This window comes from Centruroides sculpturatus, unplaced genomic scaffold (genome assembly GCF_000671375.1).
Source record: "Centruroides sculpturatus isolate CEXI.00-Female unplaced genomic scaffold, Cexi_2.0 scaffold88, whole genome shotgun sequence".
In the NCBI taxonomy this organism is placed as follows: domain Eukaryota; kingdom Metazoa; phylum Arthropoda; class Arachnida; order Scorpiones; family Buthidae; genus Centruroides; species Centruroides sculpturatus.
The window spans coordinates 647,405-674,521 of NW_019384431.1; the positions used below are offsets into that span (position 1 = coordinate 647,405).

The window sequence follows — 27,117 nt, forward strand, 5'->3', positions numbered from 1 at the left end:
AAACTAGCTTATTGCATATCATAATCCAAACTTCAAATTTCAATAGGATGTATACAGTACTCCATAATTATAAAGAAATTTCACATGTTTCTTGAATTGTAATAAATTTTATTACTATATTTAATGTTTAATATCTTAATTTCATAGAAGTATTTATATTTTCTGTCGTTATTAAGTCTGCTCTATTAATAGAATGTATTTTGACCTTTTAAAGATAAGTGTTTTATTATTTATGCTGCTTACAAATTTATAGAGTAGAAAATAGAATTTAAAATTGAGTTATATAATCATAATAATAATAATAATATAGATTTCTTAAAATATATGAAATTTTCTTTATTAATATTTAATATTTGTAAATTAATGATTTGTGAGATAAATAATTTTATGCTAAAGTAACTTTTTTTTTTTTTATGTACTATTAAAACTAATCGGGCATAACAACCACTAAATATAATGACTGTACCTACATAACTGCTCTCCATTTCTAAATTTAGCAGTTGCAGTCTATTAGTCAGCTTTAGATTTTTATCAATTCTACTTTATGCAAGTTATATTATCTATAATTTATGCTTAGTCTGCCTGTTATTTTTATATGAATTATATAAAAAAGAATTTAAAATGTCTGTTTAATGTATTTAAATATATTTATAAGTATTAAGTAATTTATTTTATAACTATTAGTTATTTATATTAAACTAAAGGAATTTTGAATGATGAAACATGAACAATTTTAATTACTGCATTTAATTTATAGAAAGTTTTTAAAAGCTAATAAAAATATAATGATTATAATTCAGTTACATAGTAATCAAAGTTTTGAAAAGTAATTGTCAGTAATTAAAATTCTATTTAAATTTTCTTTTACATTGATTAATGAAAAGCAGGTTTATCCTGATATGTAACATATATAATTCAAGAATATCATAATATATTCATCATAATATATATAATATAATAATTTACTTTTAAATAGTAAATAAATATATATGTATTATTTTAATGTCATCAAAAGTAAACCTTTCATTATTCTGGTTTCAATGCACAAGGTCAGTTTAAAAACCAGTTAGAGATGACATAGTGATCCTGTTGTAAGAATGTAATGACAATAGAATTTAAATTAAAAGTGATTTGAATAATAATACAGAAATTACTTATTATTATTTGTAATTTTATATGAAAATTAGGTTTTTTTTCTTTTTAATGACAAAACAATAATAAATTTATATATATATATGATGTCTACAGATCTGTATAACTTTTATTTAATTTATTTATAAAATTTAAAATTTTCATTTCAGTATTTAGAAGAGAAAACTTTAATCATCAGTGTTGTTATATAAACATGAGCAATTTGTAAAGAAAGAGTACTTATATATTTTTGATAGTATAAATTTCATAAATGCATATTTTATACACAATATTTATAAGTTACTTTGTAATAAATAATGAACTATCAATATATATATATATATATAATTTTCATATAAATCATTCATTATATTATGTACGAAATTGTAAACTTGTCTAAATTACTATATTTTACAGTTTATAAGATATATGGGCATATGACTTCCTCCCAGTTCAGTACAGAATATTAGGAAGAAATATTTAGTGTATTTAAGTTATCTTATTCCTTTGACAGTCTGTCATAAATTTTTTATTGTATTCTAGTTAAAGTTATTGTTTAATGAAACATATTATATTTTTATTCAAGAATTGGGTAGAGTTACCTGTAGCCTACTGAAAGCTGTTTGAGGATTTCATTAGCATATGTTATCAAAACCTTAAAGAACATATGGCTTTCTTTTTTCAGTAAAGTTGCATCTTATGTGTCTTAAAATATTGTAATATGTAATATTTGTAAATATATATTTATTTCTTTGACTATACTCTTTACATGTATTTATGCACACAACTCATTTATCTGAACTTGATGGGCCAGAGAGTTTTTGGATAAATGAAATTTTATATAATCAAGTAATATATTTTTATATTCTGGATACATCAAACACATGCATTTAAAGTTTCATGAACAATAAATACTGTAAAGTTAAATCATTTTCTCAAAATCTAACAATGTTACATATATGACCTAGTTTTGTGGCACTACAATTGACATATTACATAGTAATTTTCAGTTACATGGAAAGTTTGATCTCTTGTATCATACAACACTACTGTACATGTTCTGGGTTTTTCAAAAGCTGTTTTGGATAATTGAGTTTCCACTTCCTATTTCTATTCATCCCAAACTATCCCACTATACATATATATATATATATATATATATATTTGTTTTAACAATTTTCTGAACTTCTTCATAACAATGGGATTGTAATAATGAAAAATAATTCATAATAAATAGAGATAAGGATAGAATCTGCTTTGCTTAGGGGAGGAAAAGGAATAACTTAATCATGCAGTTAAATTAATTAATTTATGCCATTTTTAATGAAGCACCAATCTACAATAGTCAGGAATGATCTCCTGTACGAGAGGGTGATCGCTTCATAGCTGCCAGAGATTCTCGTTTGGTGAAGATAACTCTAAACCACAGTTGTTGGCACTGAGAGCTAGATCAGCTTGGAACTTGATTTGTCTGTTCTCTCTGCTTGCTAGAAGGAGTCCTGGCCCTGGTGTATGTTTAATAACATTTTTAATAGAAGTATGTTTATAGACATAATTAATTTTTTTAAATGATTTAATTATTGTATGTAAAACAATATCTGTTACAGCACATAAACATTACTTATCATTAATGAAACTTTTGAGCCTGTTTGGATTTTTCTAGTCTTTTAATGTTTTGTATTAAATTTGTTACTGAGAGCAGCAGAGAATTCAAATTTGAATCAGTTATTTGCAACCTTGTTTTGCTTTTAATGAATTTCATTGATGAAAATGCTTGTTTACATCTGTATATCATTTCAAAGTGACGTATATAATTTTTTGCAAATTTTCTTAGCTCTGGGAAATGTTCACATGGTAATGAACGCCAGAAATTAATTATGCCAGAAGCATTTTGATCATCTGGAAAAAGCTCATCAAATTTTAAGAATGAATTTTTTTTAATTAAATCAATCAGTTCCATTTGTATATTACTAGGCATCTGATTATGTTTTGTTCATTAAGTGAAAATGGGTTTATAAAGGGGAGAATTCAGTTTTTTTTCTCTAGCAAAATCATGAAAACAACTTTCAAATGCCCCTTGCAATATCTTGATTTTTTTAATATATTTGATCAAATTGCTAGCACACTTCATAATGAAGGTTAAGATCACCATATTCCAAATCTAATAATTCACAATATTCTCTGAATTCTTGTCTGTTTAATGCTCTTACTCTAATTTTATTTACACATATCACAACCGGTAACATAACATGTTGCATATTTAAAGTTTTGGCACATGGTGCCTCTTGGTGTATAATGCAATGATATTTTAGTAAAGGACAATTTAAAAAATTTTTAAGCAAAGTTACAGTGCCGTTGACTTTACCTATCATTGATGGTGCTCCGTCAATGATAAAGATAAAGTCAAACTGATGAGTTTGTAAAATCTAATTTTAGATTTTCTATGCATGATTTTGCTTTTTCAAATATGTCTGATCCTCATGTTTTATCATGCAATGACTCCAGACTGGCAAGTTCTTCAAAAATATTAAAATTATCATCAATTCCTCTTATAAAAGTGTTTAACTGTGCAATATCAGATATGTTCGTTGATTCATCCAAAGCTAGATAAAAGAAAGTACATGAATTGACAAGGTCTTGCAATTGCTGGAATACATCTTGAGAGAGTTCCTCGATACATCTCATAACTGTCTACCTTGATATAGCAATTTTGTCTGCTTTCCTTTCAATACCTTTATTATCAAGATGGCATGCAAATATTTGGAGACAAGGCTTAACAATTTCTTCTCCATCAGAAAAAGATTTCTTTTTTTTCGCCAATGCTAAAGCAATTTCATATGATATGTTCTATCATTGCTAAGTCTTCACAACTTACTTTAGCATATATATTTTATCTTCTTCTGATTTCTTTCTTTTTCTTAGTCACATATTCTCTTTGCAACTCAGACCCAAGAACAAACTTCATTTTTTCTTTTATGTAAGTCTGATGCTATGTTTTATAGTGTCTATTAAGATCATGTCTTTTATTATGTGAAAAAGTACTTTCACAAACAATGCAAAACAGTTTTCCTGATGAATTTGCTATAAATAATAACTCATTTTCCCACTGTTTATTAAATTCATGCCTGCTATCACTTTCTATGCTTCTTTTGGTCATTTTATTTTGCACTGTAATGGATAAAAGGAATTAAAAAAAAAAAATAGAAAAGTACAAAACTCTAAAAAATGTTGAAAAAGAACAAATAGATCACAGTTATGTACATTGTATCACACACACAAAATGTTCTCGCAAAAATTCTGCTTCAAAGCTCAACACCTCAAATCTCAGCTCACTCAGAACTGACTGAAGTGCCATTTGTAATCATCCAATGTGCCACATTTTGGCCACCCCTAATTAAAATGAGAGAGAGAGAAAATAAAAATATTTTGATTAGTTTAGTGTATAATGGTAAATATTTATTAACTTGTAATGTTAGAAAAATAACTTAATAAAAAGAAAATACTGTAATTTATTTTTATTGTAAGAACTTTAAATGCTGAATGAAATAATGATATAATAATAATAATAAATAATAATAATGGTGTTATATTACTGTATTGGTAATATCAATTTCTGTATGCATTAAAATATTTTCAAGTATAATATATCTTTATAATATAAATAAAAAGATTATAAGATGTATTAAGAATTAATTAAAATTTAGCTAATAAATCAAACTAAATATAAAAATATTTAAAAATAAATTATAAATTCAAAAATAAATTATTGTTTTTTAATGTAAGAACATTAGAAGTGTCTTACTTCTGGAAATGTGAAATTAACACTAACAAGTAAGAAATCTTATTTAAGTTTATTGGTTGCTTTTTATTGGTTTATTGTCAAGATGTCATATTATTCAAACTAAATATGCTATTTGATATTTAGAATTGCAGAATAAAAGCATCTACTATGTACACATTTATTTTATAGAAAATTAATTTTATTAAAATTTTTTGACTGCTTAGCTTATTAATGTAATAAAAATAGTTTGTGACAATTTAGTTATAGCTATTATATGAAAGTTTACTTTGAATTATTTCTTACATATGTTTTTATATATATAAGTAATCTCAGTATTTGTATGTTTGATATTTGTGCTTTTGCTTAACCACAACTGAAAAATTGTGATCAACCACAGATCATTCATGAAACATTTGTTTATCTGCAAATTGCTTTTATAGTATTTCAATTATAAATACAGTACTTGTAAAAAATGTACTCTGTTACCTCTAATTTTTATATTTTTTGACAATCAAGCAAAGTACAATAATTACAATACTTGTATTGTACTACTGAACTAAAGTCACTGTGCAGAAGATGTTGAGTGCATACTAAATCAGAGAACTATAGATGAACTATGTGGACATGATGATACAGAAAATTTCCACCATAGCAAAGAGAAAGATGATGAAAAGGAATAAATGCAAAAGCTGCCATTGACAACTTCCAAGCTTTCAAAAATATACAGCACTGTTGATAGCTTGTGCAAGGAGTTGTAAGAATCATACTTAATTCCTGAGTGCATCCTTAAATTTAAGTGATCTTTAGAAGCAGCCTGGCTTCTGTATGCTGAAATCTTAAAGGACATGAATAATTTTGTATATCAAGCAACATTAACTCAGTTTTTCCAAATTGTCGTTGATCTTCCTCAATCATCTTAAAATGTAAGACTAATGTTTTTAATATAATTAAGCATAGGAATAAAATAAACATTTAGGTGTTATTTACTTTTTGAATCATTTACAAAAGTCTAAATATTCCTGAGACAGCAGCATGGTTTAGATATTGTACAGTACATTGGTTCACCCACAGGAACATTACTCAATTTTCCCATAGTCCTTTATATTTGTTATCTGTGAGATTTCAAAGGAACTTAACTCTTGTGGATACAAAAGTGTTTAATATAAAAAATTGTGTATTAATCTTGCTAATTAATTTAGATTATTTTATGTTTTTAGGTAATATGGGAACTTTAAATATTTTAAAATAATATAATGAAAATGGAAACTAGGAATGTCACTCATCGCCTTCTTCAGAGAGAAGAAAATGTAAGTATTATATCAGTTCAAAATAAATTTTATTAGTATTAAAGAGAAATATTTTTGTTATTATAGTTTACAGTACTGGTATAATAAAATAATAATAAAAATAATTTTTTTAAATTATGAATGTTTTGATGATTTATTGAGCTAAGATTAAATAATTTTAGGATGTGTTCAAATGTTTAAATTTACTGTAAATTTATAGACATGACTTTTTAATAATTTTGTTTTAAAAAATCAAATGACCTAAAATGTCAAATGTTCATCATCAGTTTTGTAGCTTTATAAATATGATATTAAATATAGAATTATTTTAGGATAAGTGTCAGCGTCGCTTCCAACGAAAGCTCCATGTCACTCCAAATTTAATTTCTCGTCTTGGTTTAGAAGCAGAATTGGAGGTAACTTATTTTATTTTTCAGTAGGATGATTAATATTATTATTTAAAATTACAATGCTTTTAGGGTCATGCTGGCTGTGTTAATTGCTTAGAATGGAATGAAAAAGGAGAGTATGTATTTATTTTTAATAGGATTATTTTTTTTTATTTTGAAAAATATATTTATTTATTTACTTATTTTCAGTCTGTTAGCAAGTGGTTCAGATGATGTTCACATTATATTATGGGACCCTTTTAGACATAAAAAGTTACATTCTATTCAGAGTGGTCATCATGGAAATATATTTTCTGTTAAAGTGAGTAATCTGTCATTAAAAATATTAAACATTTTTTATAATTTCATTCATTTATTTTATTGAAATTAGTTCCTTCCAAACTCTAATGATAATATGATAGTAAGTGGAGCAGCAGATTATAAAATAAGAGTGCATGATGCAAATGCTAAAGAAACTACAATGGCTTGTAGTTGTCATGCTGGACGTGTTAAAAGGATAGCTGTAGCTCCTAATGTACCATTTATGTTTTGGAGTGCTGCTGAAGATGGAATTGTAATGTAAGAAAACATTGTAAAAAACAATTAATATTATACAAAATATAAATTAATATTTAACATTATATTTATTAAAATTATTTTAGGCAATTTGACTTAAGGGCACCTCATCAGTGTTCTAATGTGTGTAACAATGTATTGATTAATCTGATAAACCATTTAGGTAAAAGTGCCGAAGCTAAGTGTCTAGCAATAAATCCATTTAGACCAGAACTCCTTGCAGTGGGAGCAAATGATCCTTATGTAAGGTTATATGACAGACGTATGATATCAACAACAACTATAAAAGTATGTACGTGTTTTGATCTAAGATATAACATTTTTAAGTATTAAATTTATGTAATACATCATTTAGTATTCCAATGAACATATACCAAGATCATTATGGGAACGTCACTCTTATTTACCTATGTCAGATTCTGAAGAAGACAATCTTCCAGTAGGCTGTGTCACTTATTTTGTAGCAGGTAAAAAAGAAAATTAGAATTGAAAATTCATTTTTTGTTTTATTTTACTATTGATAATGAAATTTATATGTATACATGTAGTTAGTTAATTATGTTTTGGAAACCATGCTTCTTAATAGTCAGTGATAAAATAATTTTAAAAGTTCTAGTATTTGTACACCTTCATTTTGTAAATTTTAAAAATTTACAAAGTTTTATGTTATATAAAAATTAGCATTTTAAGAATCTATATATATAATTGAGACGGGTTGATAATAATAATAATCAGCACAGAGCCCAAACAGTTAAGAGTCGAAAGTTGAAGTTTGGTACACAGTTAAGGTATGTCACGAGAATGTACACTAAGAAGGGAGTTTTTGAAATCCCCCCCCCCCCGGAGGGAGAGGGACAGGATTAAGGCTTCAATGATGGAAGTGTTAACAATGGAGAACAAGAGATTATTGCAAGAAATTGAACATATTTTTAGACCTACCTAAAAATTTTCTAATTAGTCTGGAAACAGGGGTATCTAATTCTTGCATTCTGTGAAAACGGGTAAGATTGGCTTTAATGTAATAATCTTAATCTTTGCTATCATTACTTTTTGCCCGAGCAACGCCGGGTTTATCTGCTAGTAATTATATAAATGCCAAGAGATGATCAATGTCATAGTATCTCTAAAATGTATCAAAATTTTTATAAATGCTTAAAATTAAAAAAAATTATATGTCCTATAATTTCTAATTTTTAGAATTGTCAATATTTCAAAGCTATTCTTTATAGTATGTATTGAAAGTTCATAAAACTAATTTTTTGTCATAAAAGAACTTTCTTACCAATAAAAAAATTTTTGAAATGAGAAAGATATTTAGGATTCTGTCTATATATTGCAGGGGCATATCCAAGGGAGTGGTTATGATGCTGCAGTATCCCATTGATACCAAAGCATTCAATTTTGTTACTTTAAAATAACATAAAATAAATAAATATAACAACACATGTTGCATGACTTCAATTAGGTGACATTAGGTAACTAAAGTAATTGAGCAACATTCTCTGAAAACAATAAAACTTGCCTTGGTCCCCCTAAATCTGTCTTGAGCAACATCCATATTCTTAAAATCCTGGATATATACCACTGATATATTGAAGAAAGAAAATTATTTTTGTGAACAGCGGTGTCTTTCAATAACAATATTAAAGCAAGGTTTTATTTTTATTATATGTTCTTTGTTTTTACTTCCTATATATAATTTCTGTGCTATTTTTTTGCCATTTTTTAATCAAAAATTGAGTTGCAAAAAATATTTACTCTTGCAGGATATCTTGATTAACTATAAACACGAGTTCGGACAAATTTGCCTTAATCCATTAGAGACAAAATTGGACAAAGGAAAAGTTATTTGACTGGTTTTGTTATATAAATTTCCTTCCTAGCCTAAGGGATAAATACAATTTTGTCTCCAGGTACACAAAAAAAAAAATTTTTTTAGAGCTTAGAGTTAACAGAAGTCATGATTTTATAAGACAAATTTAATATTGTAAAAAATTTAGATGCTTATGTGAAAAATTTCAAATTGTTCAGACAGTATGCAAATCCATTTTTGTTAGGTGTTCATATTCTAAAAATAAATAAAAGAAATGACCATTAAATGGGATAATTAACTCTGCTGTTCATTATATTAATTTAAAATATTAATAAATTACTAATTTAACAGTTCTCTTGGTCTGATGCATTTCTATCACTGCCCAACATTGCAGATTCATCATCATCACTTTCAGCATACTGTCAGATTAAATTATCTTCAGAACCATCTACAGTGTTGGAAACCCTGGTTTTCTGAATGCTTCTCAATTATTGTTGGTGAAATTTATTTCCATATGTCCATGATTCACTCTCACATCTTTCCCTGACTTAACCATTGTATTGCCCAATTGCTAGGCATCAAGTTGTGGTTACCTCCAGCCATCACTTTGCATAAAACCTTTGAATTCCATTTGTGAATGGTTTATTAAGTAAGATATCAAGTGGTTGCAAGACTGAAGTTTGCAGGAATTGCAGCCATGTGTGCTCATCCTTTTTGGACCATCTTCTTCACTTCCTCACTTAGATGGCCCCAGAAACTATCAATTACAAGCAAAGACTTGGCAAAGTAGAGCACCAGACTTCCTTCTGCAACTCAATCTTTCATTAATTCCTCATCCATCTATCCCTGTTTTTGTACTTGAAATTGAATACCAGGTACATTTAAAACCTTTATGCATGATCTTTCCTTTAAAAATCACATATGATGACAATTTCTGCCCATCAGCAGTCACATCAATACCACTGCATCATTGCTTCTCAAAGCCAGTTGATTTAGTGATAACCTATGGAAATAACTAGGGCTGTTCTAAACCAAAATATCGATATCAAAATCTTGGCTTAGCACAGCCTTAGTTATCTGCTACACTTGCAATAAACAATAATACTTTTATAAGTACTAATATTAACTTTCTAATTCTTTCTTGACTAATAGCTGGATTTATTATTTACATTAACTTTTTATATTTTATTAGTTTATGTACAGAGCAGTGCTTGAGTCTTCTTAAGAAAACATCAAATAGGTTTGAAAGCGACGATGTACTCTTGTTACTTGGTGACTATATATATTAAATACTTGCTTCTATTACAGTGTCAACAAATTTCATTATTTTTTCTTTTGATCTTCTCTTAATGAAATAAATTTTTATTTACATATCTTTACACTGATTTGTTTTATAAACATATCTGTCTGTAAATTATACAGATATGAGTGGGTTGATATGTAAATTATCAATGCAATGGATTGCATTACAAGGGAGTAGGGATGGTTACAGAATTGTTATGTAATGCTAGGAATCTCAACCCTTGGTAACAGAATGATTCATTACTGTTTCCAAAGAATTGCTTAGTGAATCCTACTGTTTATTCCACTGCTTTGTACAAAATAAAATGATGTAACATCAGTACCACATGCTGTGTATTAAATACAGTTAAGAATACACATTACATAATTTTGATGATGAGTATGTGTGACATGTTATGGAGCATTACAGGGATTGTAGTTGAAAAGTATAAAAATAGCATTACATAATTTATGGAGATGATTCCACATATTGATTCATGTAAATTCTAAAGATTCTTATAATTATTTAACTGTAACAAAAGTAAAACAATTCACATTTGAAATACAATCTGAATTAAATTCCTTTTATATCATGTATATGTATTAGCAATGTGATTGAGCCACATACCTGCTAATATTTCAAGAGAGAACAATTATATTTCAAAGCAACATTGAGAACGGATGGAAAATGATGATAATAATCTTTAAATACTTTCAAAATATTTATGCATTATTGGCTTTTTACATTGAAAGCAGTAAACTAAATTACCAGTATTTGGGTAAAACAACAAGTAAATGGTAACATCAAAGCTGATCTTAGCTAGTTGTACATCATTATTTAGATCACATATTCTTAATAATCAAATTGTTACAGTTTCTAAATGGAAGTGACCAAATATGAAATTAAATGTGTTGTGTTTTTTGGTGGCATATCAGTCTATAGGCTGTGACATCACAGTTTCATTTACTAAAATAAACTTATGATTAATCAAAAGAAATTTGTAGATTGCAAATTTTTCTATAAAATTCAATGAAATGAGTTTGTAGAAAAGTGTATAAATAAAAAGATAAATTTACTACAAAAACTTGGAGAAGACAAAATTCAACAACAGTTTCAATCCAAACATAAATGTGTGTACAAAGGCTTTACACAAATAGGATGCTGTCACAAATATACATACATAAATACAAATAAAGTTTTCCTTTTATTTATTGTTTACTATAAACAGTAATCTTATATGTGTTACTGCTAAAGCTCGAAAGTCGTTAATCTGCAGATTACCTAGCTAATCTGCAGATTAACTAGGGTGATTTGTGAAAGTTGTGAAAATTGTTCCATTTCTCAAATTACCTAGATAATGTTCAGAGTATCTAGGTAATCCGCACATTACCTACTAGGCACTCGGTAAAGTGAAAATAAGTTCTTTGCCACAAGTAGGTGTACTGTACTTGTTGTAGAAACCAATTGCTATGAAATTCAAAGTGTCACCAATCTTTAGACTGCACTAATAAGTAAGCACAATTGGATAATGTTACCTATGGTGAGTAAAATGGCGGCTCGTCTCTGATTCCAGCAAAGAGAAGAAAGGAAACAGTGGGGACGCACGTTCAAACCTAACCTAACCTATTCTAATAATTTGGTTGGTAATAATTATGGTAATTTATTAGAATAGGTTAGGTTAGGTTAGAACGTGCGTCCCCACTGTTTCCTTTCTTCTGTTTGCTGGAATCAGAGACGAGCCGCCATTTTACTCACCATAGGTAACATTAACTGCACAATTATATCATGCGATCACCAGAAAAAGTATGATAACTTTATTATTTTTCGTCTCCGGTCCAAAAGTAGGGTATCGTTGAAGTCGTCTCGGTCCCCTCAGTTCAGATAGATACTCAAAGTCCCGAAATTCCATAGGTGGTTATCTATATAATAATTTCCCTAATTGTATTAATATTTTAAATCGTTTGATTTTTTGTATGTTTTTTAATTTGTTGATGATTGATTCTATCAACTAATTTGTTGATTGTTTGATTGTATTAACTTGATTCTTTAGATATCGAAAATTAAATAAAGAACATTATGTTAATTTAAGCGTACAGAAACGTTGCTGTTGTTTCAGCAAAGATCTTATTTCCACTTTACCAAGTGCCTATCGGGCTGCGATTGGCTCATGTATTTAATCATTCATATAACGTAACATTCGCTTAGCGTGGAACGTATCTAAGCGTTATAGGGGGGTCTACTGTATTTCTCAAATTACCTAAGTAATGTACACATTAACGATTTTCGAGCTTTAGCGGTAACATATGCAAGAATTTAGTTTATTGTTTGAATTAATTTCTATAAAAATACACTTTGATGACTTTGAATATTTGATTTTATTAGTGGATTCTCAAATATCATTCAGTAATTTTGAAAAACTCCAATTTTTGATATTTCTGAAGATTTTTTTTCTAAAAAATAACAAAATTTTATTGTTGAGATCTATAGATACATTACTCTTGTATCTAGGTTTTATTAAAACTGATTGCATTTTAAAATGAGTGAATCTGTTAAGATTGTATAAATTGTGATGATATGAAACCGTGCTTTGCTATTTGTTTATGCTTCTGACACAATATAGTGCTATAAATTAAGACACTTGGCGGATTTTCTCATCTTTATTTAGTTGACTAAATAACTAAATAATCAACTAAATAAAGATGAGAAAATCCGCCAAGTGTCTTAATTTATAGCACTATATTGTGTCAGAAGCATATGTATAAATTGTATTATTCAATGCATAAATTTTTCATAATCAAGCTGAAAAATATACAAATAACTTTTTATTACAGGCCACTTGCCTTTAAAACAGCCAGATTACAGGAAACGATATAGAACTTTAGCATCAACGTATCTCACGTTTAGTCCCAATGGAAGTGAATTATTAGCCAATTTAGGAGGAGAACAAATCTATCTTTTCAGCATTGTAAAGCCTTCCTTACCCAAAATTTATGATTTACAGGGTGTTCCTCTATCAGCAAATGGATTGTGTAAAGGTATTGTCTCTTATATTAACCATACAAACATTTCATATAAAAGCAATTTATTACTTCATACTTGAACTGCAGATACCTGTAATCCAACAAATGGATATAGTACTCATAAAAATGGTACAACTAATGGTATGATGACAAATGGTGTAACAGCGACAACTGCCAGGATATTACCTACAGAGATATTTAATTCCAATTCGTGGAATGTTGGGAAAAGTAAACGAGGGTAAATGCCAAATTTAATTTTTTGTCTAAGTAATAGTCTGTTTCTCTTAAAAAATATATAAAATAATGTAAATTTAGATTTGCCTGCAAATCATTACCACCCACAGTAGAATTAATAAAAGCAAGAGCTAATGAAAAGTTTGAAAAACAGCAGTTTACAGTAGCAATTGATCTTTACAATCAGGCAATTGTTTTATGTCCATCTGCTGCAGCTCTGTATGGAAATCGTGCAGCTGCATTCATGAAGAGAGGATGGTAAGTGTATTAAACTAAGATATGTTGTCATTTCAATCAAACTGATCTTATATAACAAATTATTTTTCAGGGATGGGGATCTCTATGCAGCATTAAGAGATTGTCATGTGGCATTACGAATAGATGGTGATTATTTTAAAGCACATTTTCGATTAGCAAGATGTTTATATGAGTTACATTGGACAAAAGAAGCATTAGATTGTTTGCAGGTATATTAATTTTTTACTAAATTACAATAGAATCTACTTATTGTAATTACTTTGAGATTCACCTATACTGATGATGATGATGTAATAGTATGAAACAGAGTAAGACTACAATTAACAGAAATGATTTTATTGACTCTGGTATTAAATAGCCATGTTAAAATAATAATGTTTCAAGTTATAAATTGTTTAATTAGTTAGTATATAATAGTTGGATGAATTACTAGTTGTTAATAATAAGTTGAAGCTAAAATGTCAACAACTTTAAACTACGACATTGAGCAAATAATTAATACTTTACATGTTAAATAATAATCATTAAAACTGATAACAATAACTGGCAACCATTGTGCATAAACATATATTGATGTTGAAAGACATATTTTAAGCTGTCTTTTTGTCCTATTATCATTAAAGTACTCTTATAAAACTTAGCAGATCTCAAAACATGAGTTGTTTAACATTTTTCAATTTTGCATAATTGATAACATTGTGTGATTACAATAAGCAGATTCTATATTTTGTAAAAATTAGTACATATTTATTTATTTTCTATATTTTTGTTAGACATTCAAAGCAAAATTTCCAGATCATGCTCAAACCCATGCTTGTGAAGCATTGGATAGAGATATTAAAGCTGCCATTTATTCCACAGAAACTGGTAAACTCTTGCATTCTTTTTGTTTTATTTTTTTACCATTATGAAGCTCTTTATAATTTTTGTTTTTCAAATATTTAGACGAAACTAATAGTACAAGATCATCTGATTCTCAGGGGTCGGGTAGCAATTGTAGCAATAACAATTCTAATACACGTCATAGAAAACCTTCAGTTTCAGAACAGGAAAAGATTTGGAGGTCACTAGCTTATGATTATGAAACACGCTTTTGTGGTCATTGTAATACCACAACTGATATCAAGGAAGCCAATTTCTTTGGAAGGTATAATGTTATTTCAATTTTATTTTGTACTGTTAAAAGATATTTTCAACATAAAAATTTTTTTAGTTGTGGGCAATATATTGTTGCTGGTTCGGATGATGGTTCTTTCTTTATGTGGGACAGAGAAACCACAAATATTGTGAGGGTGCTGAGAGGAGATGACTCTATTGTTAATTGCCTACAACCTCATCCAAGTAGTTGTTTACTAGCAACTAGTGGTATTGATCCTGTAGTCAGGTTATGGAGTCCAAAACCAGAAGTAAGAATGCATGCATATTTTTGAAACTTTGCAACATAAAAGTATGTTAATATTGTCTTTGGCAAGTTTTTACACTATAATTTGAAGAAAAATTTTGGAAACTTCAAAGAATTTGAAATCAGTGTTTGAAACTGTGCTTTTAACACATTTTCCAAGACTAATTATGACTAATCACATAAATGATTGCAAAGAGTGTAATTTTAATAAAATTAATTTTATCTTTGGTTTAATGGTTTACTTAAAAATAATATAGTAATATTGGTACAGAAGCATTCTGAAACCTGTGTAATATATGAACTTGTAGAAAAAAAATTTTCATGAGAAAAGTTTACAAAAATTAACATTAGTTAGTCATTATCATCCTTACATGCATCAATACAATAAATTAAACACTAAAAAATATTTTCAGTGTTTTTTTCCTCTCTAATTATGATTCATATCAAAGTAATTTAAACTAATATATTTGGAATGATTACTACCAAGAAATTCCAATTCAGATATAGATTGTAGAATATTAGTCTGGAATGTTTGTAAATACATAATTATATATACAATACCTAATTTATATATAATACTGTACAGACGATAGTAATCTCTCCATAGTGTGGCGCTTGACGGCGCGGAAAGTAGTTCGACTGCTCGATGACGTTTTACGTAATGATAGGAGTTTTTTACCGTTTTTTACGGATACCATCGCAATTTTTTCGCTGTCTTATAGGAATCGTAATTATAGGAACCTGTTTTATAGGGGGTCTACTATAATCATATCAAAACTAATGATTAAATTCATAGCCATTGTCAAATTGATTTCTCTTTACTTTTTTAAGAAAATATCATGCAACACAGGAAAAAAATGATAGTCTTAAAAAGAAATAGAAGTAAAATCTTGCCAGAGACTTAATTCTTCTTTCCTTAGCTTAATGCATAAAATATAATAATTGTAATACAACTTCTCTAGGATGGTAGCAAGGAAGATAGAGAAGTAATAGATTCTGAGGATGCAGCAGTGGCAAATCAGCGGAGGATGAATGCTGATCCATTGGAAGTAATGTTAATGAACATGGGTTATCGTATACCGGGTGTTATAGATGCAGACGACGTGGAAGGAGAAGGAAGAGAAACCAGTATAAGTCAGTGCCGAACAAGTTAGAACGGACTTTTCGATTAAAACTAAACATGTACATATATATAGATACTGCCATGGTGAATGTTATAACATTAAGCCATTGGATTTGGAACATCTGTGCTACTTGGACAATTCCTTAATTTTAATTTATAATTTTAAAGGAAACAGTTACATAAGAAAATTATTCCTGTATTGTCAATTGTGACGATAAAATATATTTTTAAGAGTATTTATATTTTAATTTCTGAATTTCCATTTGTCTTCTGTGATACCATAATAAAAAAATAATAAAACACTAATGTACATTTTTTTCAAATTGTAAAATTTTTTCATTAAAATGTTTTGTCATCGGCTTACACTAGGCCAAAAATCGTAAAAATTGTACAGAGCATTAGATGCATAGATCTAAGTCACGCACCAACGTACAAATCCCGTCTGCATTAAAGTTTTTGTACATTTTATTTTTTAAATGTTAGCAATTCGATTGCCTTGCAAATCTGTCTCAGAGCACCAACTTTATGAATGTGGATTTTAACAGCTTGAGTAAAAAAGATACTAGTTATTCAAAGTAGCACAGCTGTTTCAAAAAAGCAGCAGTAAAAAAATAACATTGAAGGGCTGTTAACCACATTCATATGATAATATAAATCATGTATGTACAATGGTAGATCATGTTAAATTTTAGAGGAATGTTTCCCCCTTGTGATTAACGTGGATGACGACGACTTCACGCAGATAAGGAAGTAATGTTTCTGGTAATATTGGGCTTACTTACAAAGAAATGTTTTATGAAATTTGATTGATGGCTGTGTATAAAATTTGCATGAATGTGTGAATAAAAAAAAATTTCACATATTTTTGTGCCTCAATTTATTTATGCTTTAGCTTTTTTAGCTGGAGGACCAGAATTTGCACGTCCTTTACGCTTGCTGCCAGAAGGAAAATTCTTCTTCAGTCCTTTCATCTTTCGAGTATTTAACTGTTTGAAATTTTGTCGTTTCATGTGGATTCGTCCAAGTTTGGAACCAAATACATTCTTCTTTATATTCTTTACCTTTTTTGGCTAAAAGAAAATAAAAATAATGAAATTGAATATAGTACTTCATTCATGATATTCAATGTTAAATGTAAAAATTTGGCATTTCAGTTCATATTTATAACCAAGATTAACTTGTGAAATATTTTTTACCAATATACCTTGTTAAAAGCAATTATAAAAAGTTTCACATCTAACTCTGCCAAATATATGGTGAATAATTAGTTTTGTTTCAAGATGGCATATTTTTAGTTGATGGCAGTATCATATGCAAATAAAACTTTATATAATTTGATTGAGTAAGTTAATTCACTTTCATAAATTATAAAGAATGATATTTTTAAATCCCTGTGGATGAAATAATTAAAATAAATTGTAAATGTCACTTCCCCTCTCTTCATTCCTTTAACAGTTGAAGTCTAGCCAAAACTACAAAGGGTATGAATAAGGCAGTTTGAGTACTCATTTAATTCTTCAAAAATCACAGAATAATGGAAATAAATGTAACAAGATTTTTGCAAGAATCTTTTATATTACTGCTTAGTTTTGACATCTGTTTATGATGAAATATTCCCTAAAAGATTCATTTGATTATATTTCAAGTTATCACCAATGCTTGATTACAGATGGTGGCCAGAGAATGAATCCTTACATATAAAAAAGCTAAAAACACTTCAAAGAATAATGATCAATGTATGAATTTTATTCGATATAATAAAGCTGCATCAGCCTTACTGATTAGCACAAACTGAGAATCAAGGGTTAAAATGGATGAGGGAAATACCTTGGAAATACCTTGCAGAATGCCATAGCATATGAGCATTCACTTAATTTTAAAAATGAGGCACTTAAAATGTTTAAATTTATACACATTAATAATCGACGAGAGACAGAATCCTATTATAAAACAAAACTAAGATTATATCTATATACAGGGTGTCCCAACGAAAAGAAACGGCAGAGATATCGCGCTCGTCCAAGCAAATCGCTCGGACAGGTCGATTTTATTCTCAAGGGGGACATTTTCTGCAATGAAGTTTTTGTGATTCTGAATACAACAGACAACAAAATTTTTAAAAACTTATTCATTTTTTATTAACTAAACAAACATTTATTTCAAATAAAGTAACACAAACTATTAAAAAACATAAAAAAAACCTTTTAAGCTAGACCGCATATGCAAGGAAAAATAAGTTGATCATAAAATTAAGGTTGATAATGTGTTATCTGTTTCCAAATGTTATAATACAGTATTTTGTAGTGTTCACATTAAGCTTGACCACATAATAATCTTAAATTCGAATTGAATCACTATTTGTTTTGTCGGGATAAAAATCGTCTGGCACATTCGTTTTCCAGCACTTTTAGTCGTTCGACAGACGATGTTGGTCGCCATAGGAACGCTACTCGGACAACATCTGAAGACTCGACCGCTCATTAGTTAAGCGATATACGCTGAGAAATAAATGTTTGTTTAGTTAACAAAATTTTTAAAAACTTATTCATTTTTTATTGTCTGTTGTATTCAGAATCGCAAAAACTTCATTGCAGAAAATGTCCCCCTTGAGAATAAAATCGAGCGATTTGCTTGGACGAACGCGATATCTCTGCTGTTTCATTTTCGTTGGGACACCCTGTATATAAAAATGGACATGCTTGTGCCTATATTTCACTCTGCAGCCAAAACTACACATTGCACACGAATGGTGTTTGTGTGTGGTAGTAGCCCCGAGTCTCCCATCCTGCACTATGGTGGTTGCATCTCGATAGCTATAAGGGTGTGAGAGATATGGGGTTTGAAAATATGTGATGCTTCAATGAGAATGTTGCAGTTTTTTCTAGAAAGTTCCAGAACCTAGAGGTGAAATTTGGTACACAGTTAGGGTACGTCATGAAAACGCACACTAAGAAGGGATTTTTCGAAATTTCCCCACGGGGAGAAGGAGAGCATTAAGGCTTAACCTGAAAAACAACTTCTACTGTACTATTTTAGATGCAATTTTTTTTGTTTTTAATTACATTTAGTCTTCATTGAGTACTTAGGGGTATAAATTGATAACATTTCAAACATTGTTACAAATATTTTTTATATATTTCGATTTTTTAACCAAATGTTCGAACTGTTTTAAATTTGAATTTCTTTTTTGCATATTGATTCGATTATAGAACAATTGCGAACGTTCCAGAACATTTATCAAATTAAAAACAGTTCGTTTGATTCTCAGCAATTCTCATCATTCTCAGTGGTAGGTGTTAAATAACAATTACTATGGTTGTTGAAATATTGAATGTAAATAGGGTTTGCTTGCAAAATCTGTGTGAGTGAATCTGTGGGTAACAGCTAGTATAGAAATATTTTTTATCTTAGTAACTTTTAATTATAGGCAAATATATTATACTTTTAGCTATTATATGTTATCCCAAATATCATTTTGATAATAATGATGAAACTACATTGCAATACCTTTAATACTTTTGGCTGTTTCCTTGCTAGTTTGAAAAAATCATCTGAAGCCATTTTATTCCTTCTCAACACCATATCTAGAGATGGTCCAATCTCTATTAATTCTATATAAGGAGTTTTCATCCCAGATTTCTTCATCACAATTCTAAGAAAATTTAAAAATTTACAACTATAGCTATAGCTATAGACATTCGAAATGAAATAAAGAAAACTCACCTGTAACTTCTAAAATACAATTTTCCATCATCTGCCGTAATCATAATGACGTGTTCTAGACCTTGGAGCCTTATCATCGAAATCTCTGGTCCTCGAAAAAAATCTGATAAACAAAAATGCTAAATTAAATATGTTTTGTTTGATTATCGTCATTTAAACTTTTGGATGTTACCGACCTATTAATAGATTTTTAAGTCTCTGATAAATGGGGTCTTCAAATAATTCTCCCACAAATAATAAAAGTGGTTTTGTACTGCAAGAAATTTTTGGCACCTTTGAAAATAAAATTTTATTTTATTTATTATATAAATAACAACAATACAACCATATAAAAGTACCTTAAAGTCTTCAAGTGATTTAAACTTTTCTACGCCCAGTTCAAACATGTCAAGCAGATGAAAATCATACATTCTGCCAATTATTAAATTATTTGGCCGCTTCTTATTATGAGATCCGAACATAAAAAGGGAAGCATCATTTTTCTGACAAAAAGTTTCCTGAAAGAAATTATTTACTTAAGCTACAACTGATTTTCATTAATAGAAAATGTAAAATAAGATATTGATAAAACTTTAGAATTTCAGTATATCTTATTTCAATAATAATTACTAAATATAAAGATTGTAAGAACCATAATTCCCAATTTATTTTCTATTAAAATACATATTTCATAATGGCTACTGCTCAATAATAATATAATGAGATAGGAATCACACCGTATGATACCGAGAATTAAATATGAGTTGTTTTCTTTTCTCTCTTTCCCATTTGCAAGACAAAATATTTGACACAAGTGCTGACAACACTGAAATTCTCATGCACTCACCAGTTTTTATCAGAACATTCAACTTACACAAAATACAATACATATAACAGACTAACTAAATGCCTGCACACTGATCTAACTAATAAATTATGAATGAAAATGGAGAAAATTATCAAGACAAACTCCTCCTATTTTTATCTCATAAATCATCTTGAAAGGCAATTGCATCAAAGCTTATTTGGGATGGTTAAGACTTGCAAATTGAGGTAATCACTGACCTGTACTGGAGGAATTTTGTGCCAAATGTCACATTAGAAAGATCCTTACATAAACCTCTAACAACTATACAATTTAAATCTTCATAGTCAATCAACAATTTTTTAGATGTCATTAAAACCCCATCTGAAAGTGAGTTGGGTAAAAACAATATTTTGATTGGTTTTTGACTACATCAGTCTGGTTGCTTCTATTCTAATAGAATGGAATATAATACTGGCTAGCAATTTGACAGGCTTAAATTATTTAAGAGAGTATCAAATTATTTAGGCAATTTTATCAAACTTCTATTTTATACTGGATCAAAACTTTTATAATCAATCCAATGGCTCTCCAATTTCAGGATACCTACTTAAAATTATACTTAAATAGGTAGTGGATCTGGTTATTGCTAAATATATAAAGATAATACAAAATTACCAAGCAGACATATGATGACACTTATCCTTCCATAAAATGAGTGACATAAATTAATTACCTTCTCATATAAAAACATATATAACTTGTCACATTAGTACAGTAAAACTTCAATTTAATGGACTAATTTTGGGCAAGGGGTGTCTATAAAAGCCAAAAGTCCATTATATATAATTAAACAAGTTTTCCAGATTGTGTTAAACAAATTAATTTGTTATCTGTTTCTACTTGTGTAGCTACTTAATTTTAACTACACAAACATATGTATAAGAAGTTTATTTTCACAGAAAACTTTTTATATGTATTATTGCTTATTTACTCTCCATAGTTCTGAGTCTAATAAACAAGTATACAATCTGAACTGAAATAAACAAACAAACAAACATTTTTAGTTAAATACACTAATTGTATTTAACAAAAACAAAAAAATAAATAAATCATGTTCTTAAAAAGAAAACATGTATACAAAAAAAATTCCTATTTAGTCAAAATTTAATCATCTTCAGATGATATATTGAGACACTCCTGTAGTGGTGTAAAGTTAAGAGTGGTGACTCTTGGATTTGAAAAAATAATTACTTGTTAATTTAATTATATATAAAAAACATTTTAAAAATAAAAGTGTGTTAGTTTTCGCATACGACATATGGACCAGAAATTCTGTTTGTTAAATCGAGATTTTACTGTAATACCAAACAATCTGTAGGATTTTATCAAGCTATATTAAGAGTAATGAATGAATAATGTTTTGAATTATTAATCTCATGATAGAATTAACAATATTAGGTAAATTAATAGCTCCGGAAGGAGCTTGGAGATTCAGATAGGCATAAGTGGCAACACAACTGCATAAACAGGAGTTACAGGTTCGAGTCCTACTCTGGACCAATTCTTTTCTTCCAGAGTATTCTAAATTAAAATTTAAAACAAATATATTCATAATTATTAAATTTTTCATAAGGCAACTAAATTACCTACCTCTAGCCAAATTACTTTGTTTCAGATTATTAATTAGCCTTAATACATAGCCCGATAAAAATTCCAGATTGTTGATATCAAATATGATACTTTCTGAAAGATAATTAATAATTCTACTAGTGTCAAGCTTAACATTGACCAAATTAGCAAGTTTATTATTAATTATCTGAATTTAACAATCTTCAAATCACAAGGTATTGCATCAAAGTTTTTCACAAACATACAGCTGTAGATGCATATATAAACTGGTGTTCACAATGGCACATAAATTAGCTGCCTTCTACTCTCTGATTATAAGGCCATCATCCATTCTTTCTTGATAGTACATATGAAACAAGAATTTATTATTAGATATCACTGCTGCCCATGGATATGATCATTGAAATTGATTACTTCACATTTTAATAATACCACACTTGGCAGCACTTCCACTAGAGTAGAAAGATTTGGTGTTACTGGCAAATATTTGACATTAGTTATTGATCCACACAAAAGCAAGGAGAGGATTAAACTTTGTGTTTGCATTCACATAACAGATGGAAAATGTCTAAGATCAGATAAGGAAAGGATGAAAGATTTGGATAAAGCCAGGGAGTATATGATAAAATTTACCAAAAGTATGAGAATTTATGCTACATTGGTTCTACAATTTGTTCTTTAAAATGCTCTTTTACAATCCTAGTTATCTCTATTAGTAAAAACAATAATTTTGCAAATACTTCACTGTTCTTTAGAACAAGGAGTAAAAGTATATTGGAATACTCATTATTATTGAATTGAGAGGTTACTCCATCAGATTGCTAGAGCAGATATTTACATATTGCCTAAACATGTTATTAGGATTAATGCTAAAGATGCACTTGAGTTGAATAAAACTTGGGCCAAATTGTCAGAAACAAGAAACTTCTGTTTTGTGATGTGTATAATAAATAAATTTGATTAGTTGTATTGGGTTGAACCAAATGTTTGTTTGGTTTATAGAAAGAAATAAAATACAGTGGGTGATTGGTTAACGAACAGTTTGGACTGCGAACAAATTGGATAACAAACACTTTTGCAAAAGATTTTTATGTTCAGACAATGAACACTTCACAGAACAAACAGAAAAAGAAACGACGTAAAATAGTGAATACCGATTGGTCTTCTCTTGTCTCCAGGTGACAATTCAAAACTTTTCAGAGCTCTGAAGACGTCGACATCGATGCTCAACATGATACTGATCAGATAGTATTCCTCCGAATTTTGAAACTCTCCCTTGTAATTCAGCTTTTTGTTTACCTCTCTGACAAATAATTTTTTATAATCTACACGGATACTCATTAAGTTTTGCATCAGTTTTTATTTATGAAAGGTGAGAGTTTAACTTTTCCATTGGATATTTGTTAACGTTTTAATTTCGAATTTCATCCAGGTTGCATTTAAATAACTTTTTATGCGCTAGTTGTTTGTTCTCTGAATTTTTCTAAGTGCTTTTCTGAACTTTTTATTCAAAAAAGAAACCGATAATGTTATGCAGCCTAAAAAAGCAGAGTGTCAAGAACCAGGCTCTTCATAGAAACCAAGCTAGAGATAATAGCCAAGGTAGAGAGAGAGCAGGTAGATGTCTGATGTTGCTAGACACTATGACTTGAACATGTCTACAGTAAGCAGAATCTTAGCTATGAAAGATATATCAAGAATTCTCAAGCAGTTAAAGATCTTTTGAAGAAGTAGGAGGATGTCAAAACAACAGGCATCCAAATGGCATTCAAACCAGAATGTGGTTAATAGGCTTAGGAATCTCTACAATTACAAAGCTATTAATTAATTATGAAAAATCCTGAAGAAGAGAGAAAAGCAATTGACATTGGACAGATTCTTTAACCTCCACAAACGGAAAAAACATGACTAATAAAAATGCAAGACTGTGTATATATGTATTTTTATTATTACATATAAATAAACGTAGTAAGAAAGTATATATTTTTTATTTTTAGGAGTCACCAGAATGAATTAATCAAATTCCAACGAAAATCTATAGTAAATTAATAATCAGTTAACAAACAATTCAGATAGTGAACAAAGTCTTGGAACAGATTATGATCATTAACTGATCACCCACTGTACACTATTTTGGAATAAGTAAAAACCTTTAATCCACAATGTATTCACCCTTCTGTTTGATAACCATATGCCATCTGGCAGATAGTTTTGTAATTCCATCTGTGTAGAATTGAGTGGGTTTCTGATAAAAGAAATTTTCAATGTGATTTTTGATACCTTCTAAAGATTGAAATTTTATGCCATTTAAATTACTCTGCAACAAATGAAAAAGATGATAATCTGAGGGAGCATATCTGGAGAGTATGCAGGGTGACTCAAAATATCCCAGTTAAAGTCTAGAAGTTTTTGGTGCATGTTTAATACAGGTATACCTCGACTTACGTCGTTTCGAGTTACGTCGTTCCCGATTATACGTCGTTTGCCAAGAAAGTATATGGAAAAATAAAAATCAAGTTTAAGTCATTTTATTTGACTTTACGTCTGTCCGCCACAAATATTAAAGTCGTAACATCACTAGAAAAATGTTTAAAGCACATAAAATCATATTATAATATATACATTTACAAGTATATACTGTATTTACAGTACAGTACATGCATTCGTAAATTTAAATTACTTTTTTCTGTACTATATTAAAAACTAAAATTTATTTGTTCGTAAGCTTAAAATAGATCCTTATTAACCATATATTATTAAAAATGCATTAATAAATAAAATACAGAATGGGAATTGGTAATTTATGGTTTAGCCTAGTGGCAAGTAGATTCGGAGACAAGTAAATTCGACATACATTGTTTTTCGACTTAAGTCGTTCTCCTGAAACCAATTACTGACGTAAGGCGAGGTATACCTGTATTTGCAACCTTGCATTATTACAATGGAATACCACTCTCAATCAATTTGCAAGTTCCGGATGGTTTTGATGCACTGCACTGCAGCCTTTAGTTCATCCAGTTGGAGACAATATTTATTGGAATTGTTTGTTTGTTGATAAAAGCTCATAATAAAGAATCCCTTTCCAATCCCACCAAACTGAAATCACTACTTTTCTGGGATGCAAACCAGCTTTAGGTTGCAGCACAATATTCAATGCAAGAGATCTTGGAGTAAGCCAGGTGGATCACCTGGCTTATTCCAAGATCTCTTGAATTGAATATTGTTATAAATGATCCATTTTTCATTGCCAGTTATTAATCACTTAAAAACAGATCATCTTCATTAAGTTTTAAAAGTAAATCACAAACAGAGGCATGCTCAATATGGTTTTGCTCACTTAACTGATGGAGAACCCAAACATCATAATGGGAAGTGTATTCAAGGCTGACCAAATGTTTGACAACAGATGTTTGAGATATTTTTAAGATGTCAGCTATCTCTTGTGTTGTTCTATGCTGATCATTTTGGATTAAAGTCACAATGGACTCAATTATGGTTGAAGGCCATCCTGATGAGAGAAAAATCTCCTGCCCTAAATTTTGAAAACCGTTTCTGGCATGTTTGATCAGTAAGTGCATCCCCCCATATACAGCACATATCTTCTTTTGAGTTTCTGTTGCACTTTTCCTTTTCGGAAATAATAGAACACAAGATTTATGCTTCTAACACAATAGAGTGCTATAAATTAAGACACTTGGCGGGTTTTCTCATCTTTATTTAGTTGATACGTGTGAACATTTTACACGTTTCGGGCTCTTAAGCCCTCTTCAGCCAACTAAAACATTAAAAAAGAATATAACATACATAGAAAAAACACAAGTTTTGTAGAATTCATAAAAATCTAAAACATACCATGTATATAAGTCTTATAGACTGAAGTAACAGCTTACTTCCGTTTCAGTAACAGTTACTCGCGATATTTTCCAGTAACGTCAGCTTATTCATAAATAACTATAATATTAGGGAAGTATATGACACATATATACAAAAGTATACATAAGAATCTATAAAACTATCTTCCATTAAGGCATACCTTGATTAAGGTTGTTATTAAAACTGTATACAATTGATTATACCTTTCACTTATAAAACAGTTCTACAAAATCCTTGATTTTAAACATACTTTGGACTACAATTATCAAATTAGCATACAATTGATCATGCCTTACACTCATAATCTGTTTTACGAAATCCTTATTTCCTTGATACGCATTTACAATATAATACGAATTTACATGACTTTACAATATAAATTTACATATCTGACTTCTACACTATTTTTTCAATGTATGACTATTGGTTTATTTAACATTTCAGTATTTAATATCATAGATTATTATATGAACTAATGATTTTACAATGTCATGGAGTTAATAGACATGATCAACAGTTAATACAAATTTACATATTATCTGACTCTCATTACAACATTACAGTTTTTTGTTATTGTTGATTTATTTAACAGTTCGATAATTATTATTAATTAGCACATTGCTCACAATAATAATAGTTTGGATCTAGTGAATACAATTAATATAAAATTTTTAACCAGTTTTCGTTTATAGAGATGCTAGGATTTTTATTTATACTATTTTGATTTTTGATTATTTCTATACTTTCTTTGAATTTTCTTTTATATGTATCTTTTTCTCTGTGTAAAATATCTATATTATTTTTGTCTAT

General features: G+C 28.8%; 2 protein-coding genes across 2 annotated transcripts in view; one reads left to right on the top strand and one right to left on the bottom strand.

The window, feature by feature from the left end:
* LOC111619734 (WD and tetratricopeptide repeats protein 1-like) overlaps positions 1-17,145 on the top strand; it is a 52,431-nt gene extending 35,286 nt beyond the window's left edge. The window contains exons 2-16 of the mRNA XM_023361534.1: positions 6,130-6,219; positions 6,531-6,614; positions 6,678-6,724; positions 6,798-6,909; positions 6,979-7,166; positions 7,250-7,451; positions 7,519-7,630; positions 13,090-13,293; positions 13,366-13,516; positions 13,594-13,770; positions 13,841-13,979; positions 14,544-14,637; positions 14,716-14,917; positions 14,984-15,176; positions 16,135-17,145. Of these exons, the coding sequence (XP_023217302.1) occupies positions 6,166-6,219; positions 6,531-6,614; positions 6,678-6,724; positions 6,798-6,909; positions 6,979-7,166; positions 7,250-7,451; positions 7,519-7,630; positions 13,090-13,293; positions 13,366-13,516; positions 13,594-13,770; positions 13,841-13,979; positions 14,544-14,637; positions 14,716-14,917; positions 14,984-15,176; positions 16,135-16,326 (2,151 nt within the window). The 5' untranslated portion in view covers positions 6,130-6,165 and the 3' untranslated portion in view covers positions 16,327-17,145. The remainder of the gene's footprint in view (positions 1-6,129; positions 6,220-6,530; positions 6,615-6,677; positions 6,725-6,797; positions 6,910-6,978; positions 7,167-7,249; positions 7,452-7,518; positions 7,631-13,089; positions 13,294-13,365; positions 13,517-13,593; positions 13,771-13,840; positions 13,980-14,543; positions 14,638-14,715; positions 14,918-14,983; positions 15,177-16,134) is intronic.
* Positions 17,146-17,155: 10 nt separating this feature from the next.
* The window catches only part of LOC111619735 (ribosome production factor 2 homolog), a 19,956-nt gene continuing 9,994 nt past the window's right edge, over positions 17,156-27,117 (bottom strand). The window contains exons 5-9 of the mRNA XM_023361535.1: positions 20,357-20,515; positions 20,195-20,291; positions 20,019-20,121; positions 19,803-19,947; positions 17,156-17,365 (exon numbers count right to left, since the gene is read on the bottom strand). Of these exons, the coding sequence (XP_023217303.1) occupies positions 17,177-17,365; positions 19,803-19,947; positions 20,019-20,121; positions 20,195-20,291; positions 20,357-20,515 (693 nt within the window). The 3' untranslated portion in view covers positions 17,156-17,176. The remainder of the gene's footprint in view (positions 17,366-19,802; positions 19,948-20,018; positions 20,122-20,194; positions 20,292-20,356; positions 20,516-27,117) is intronic.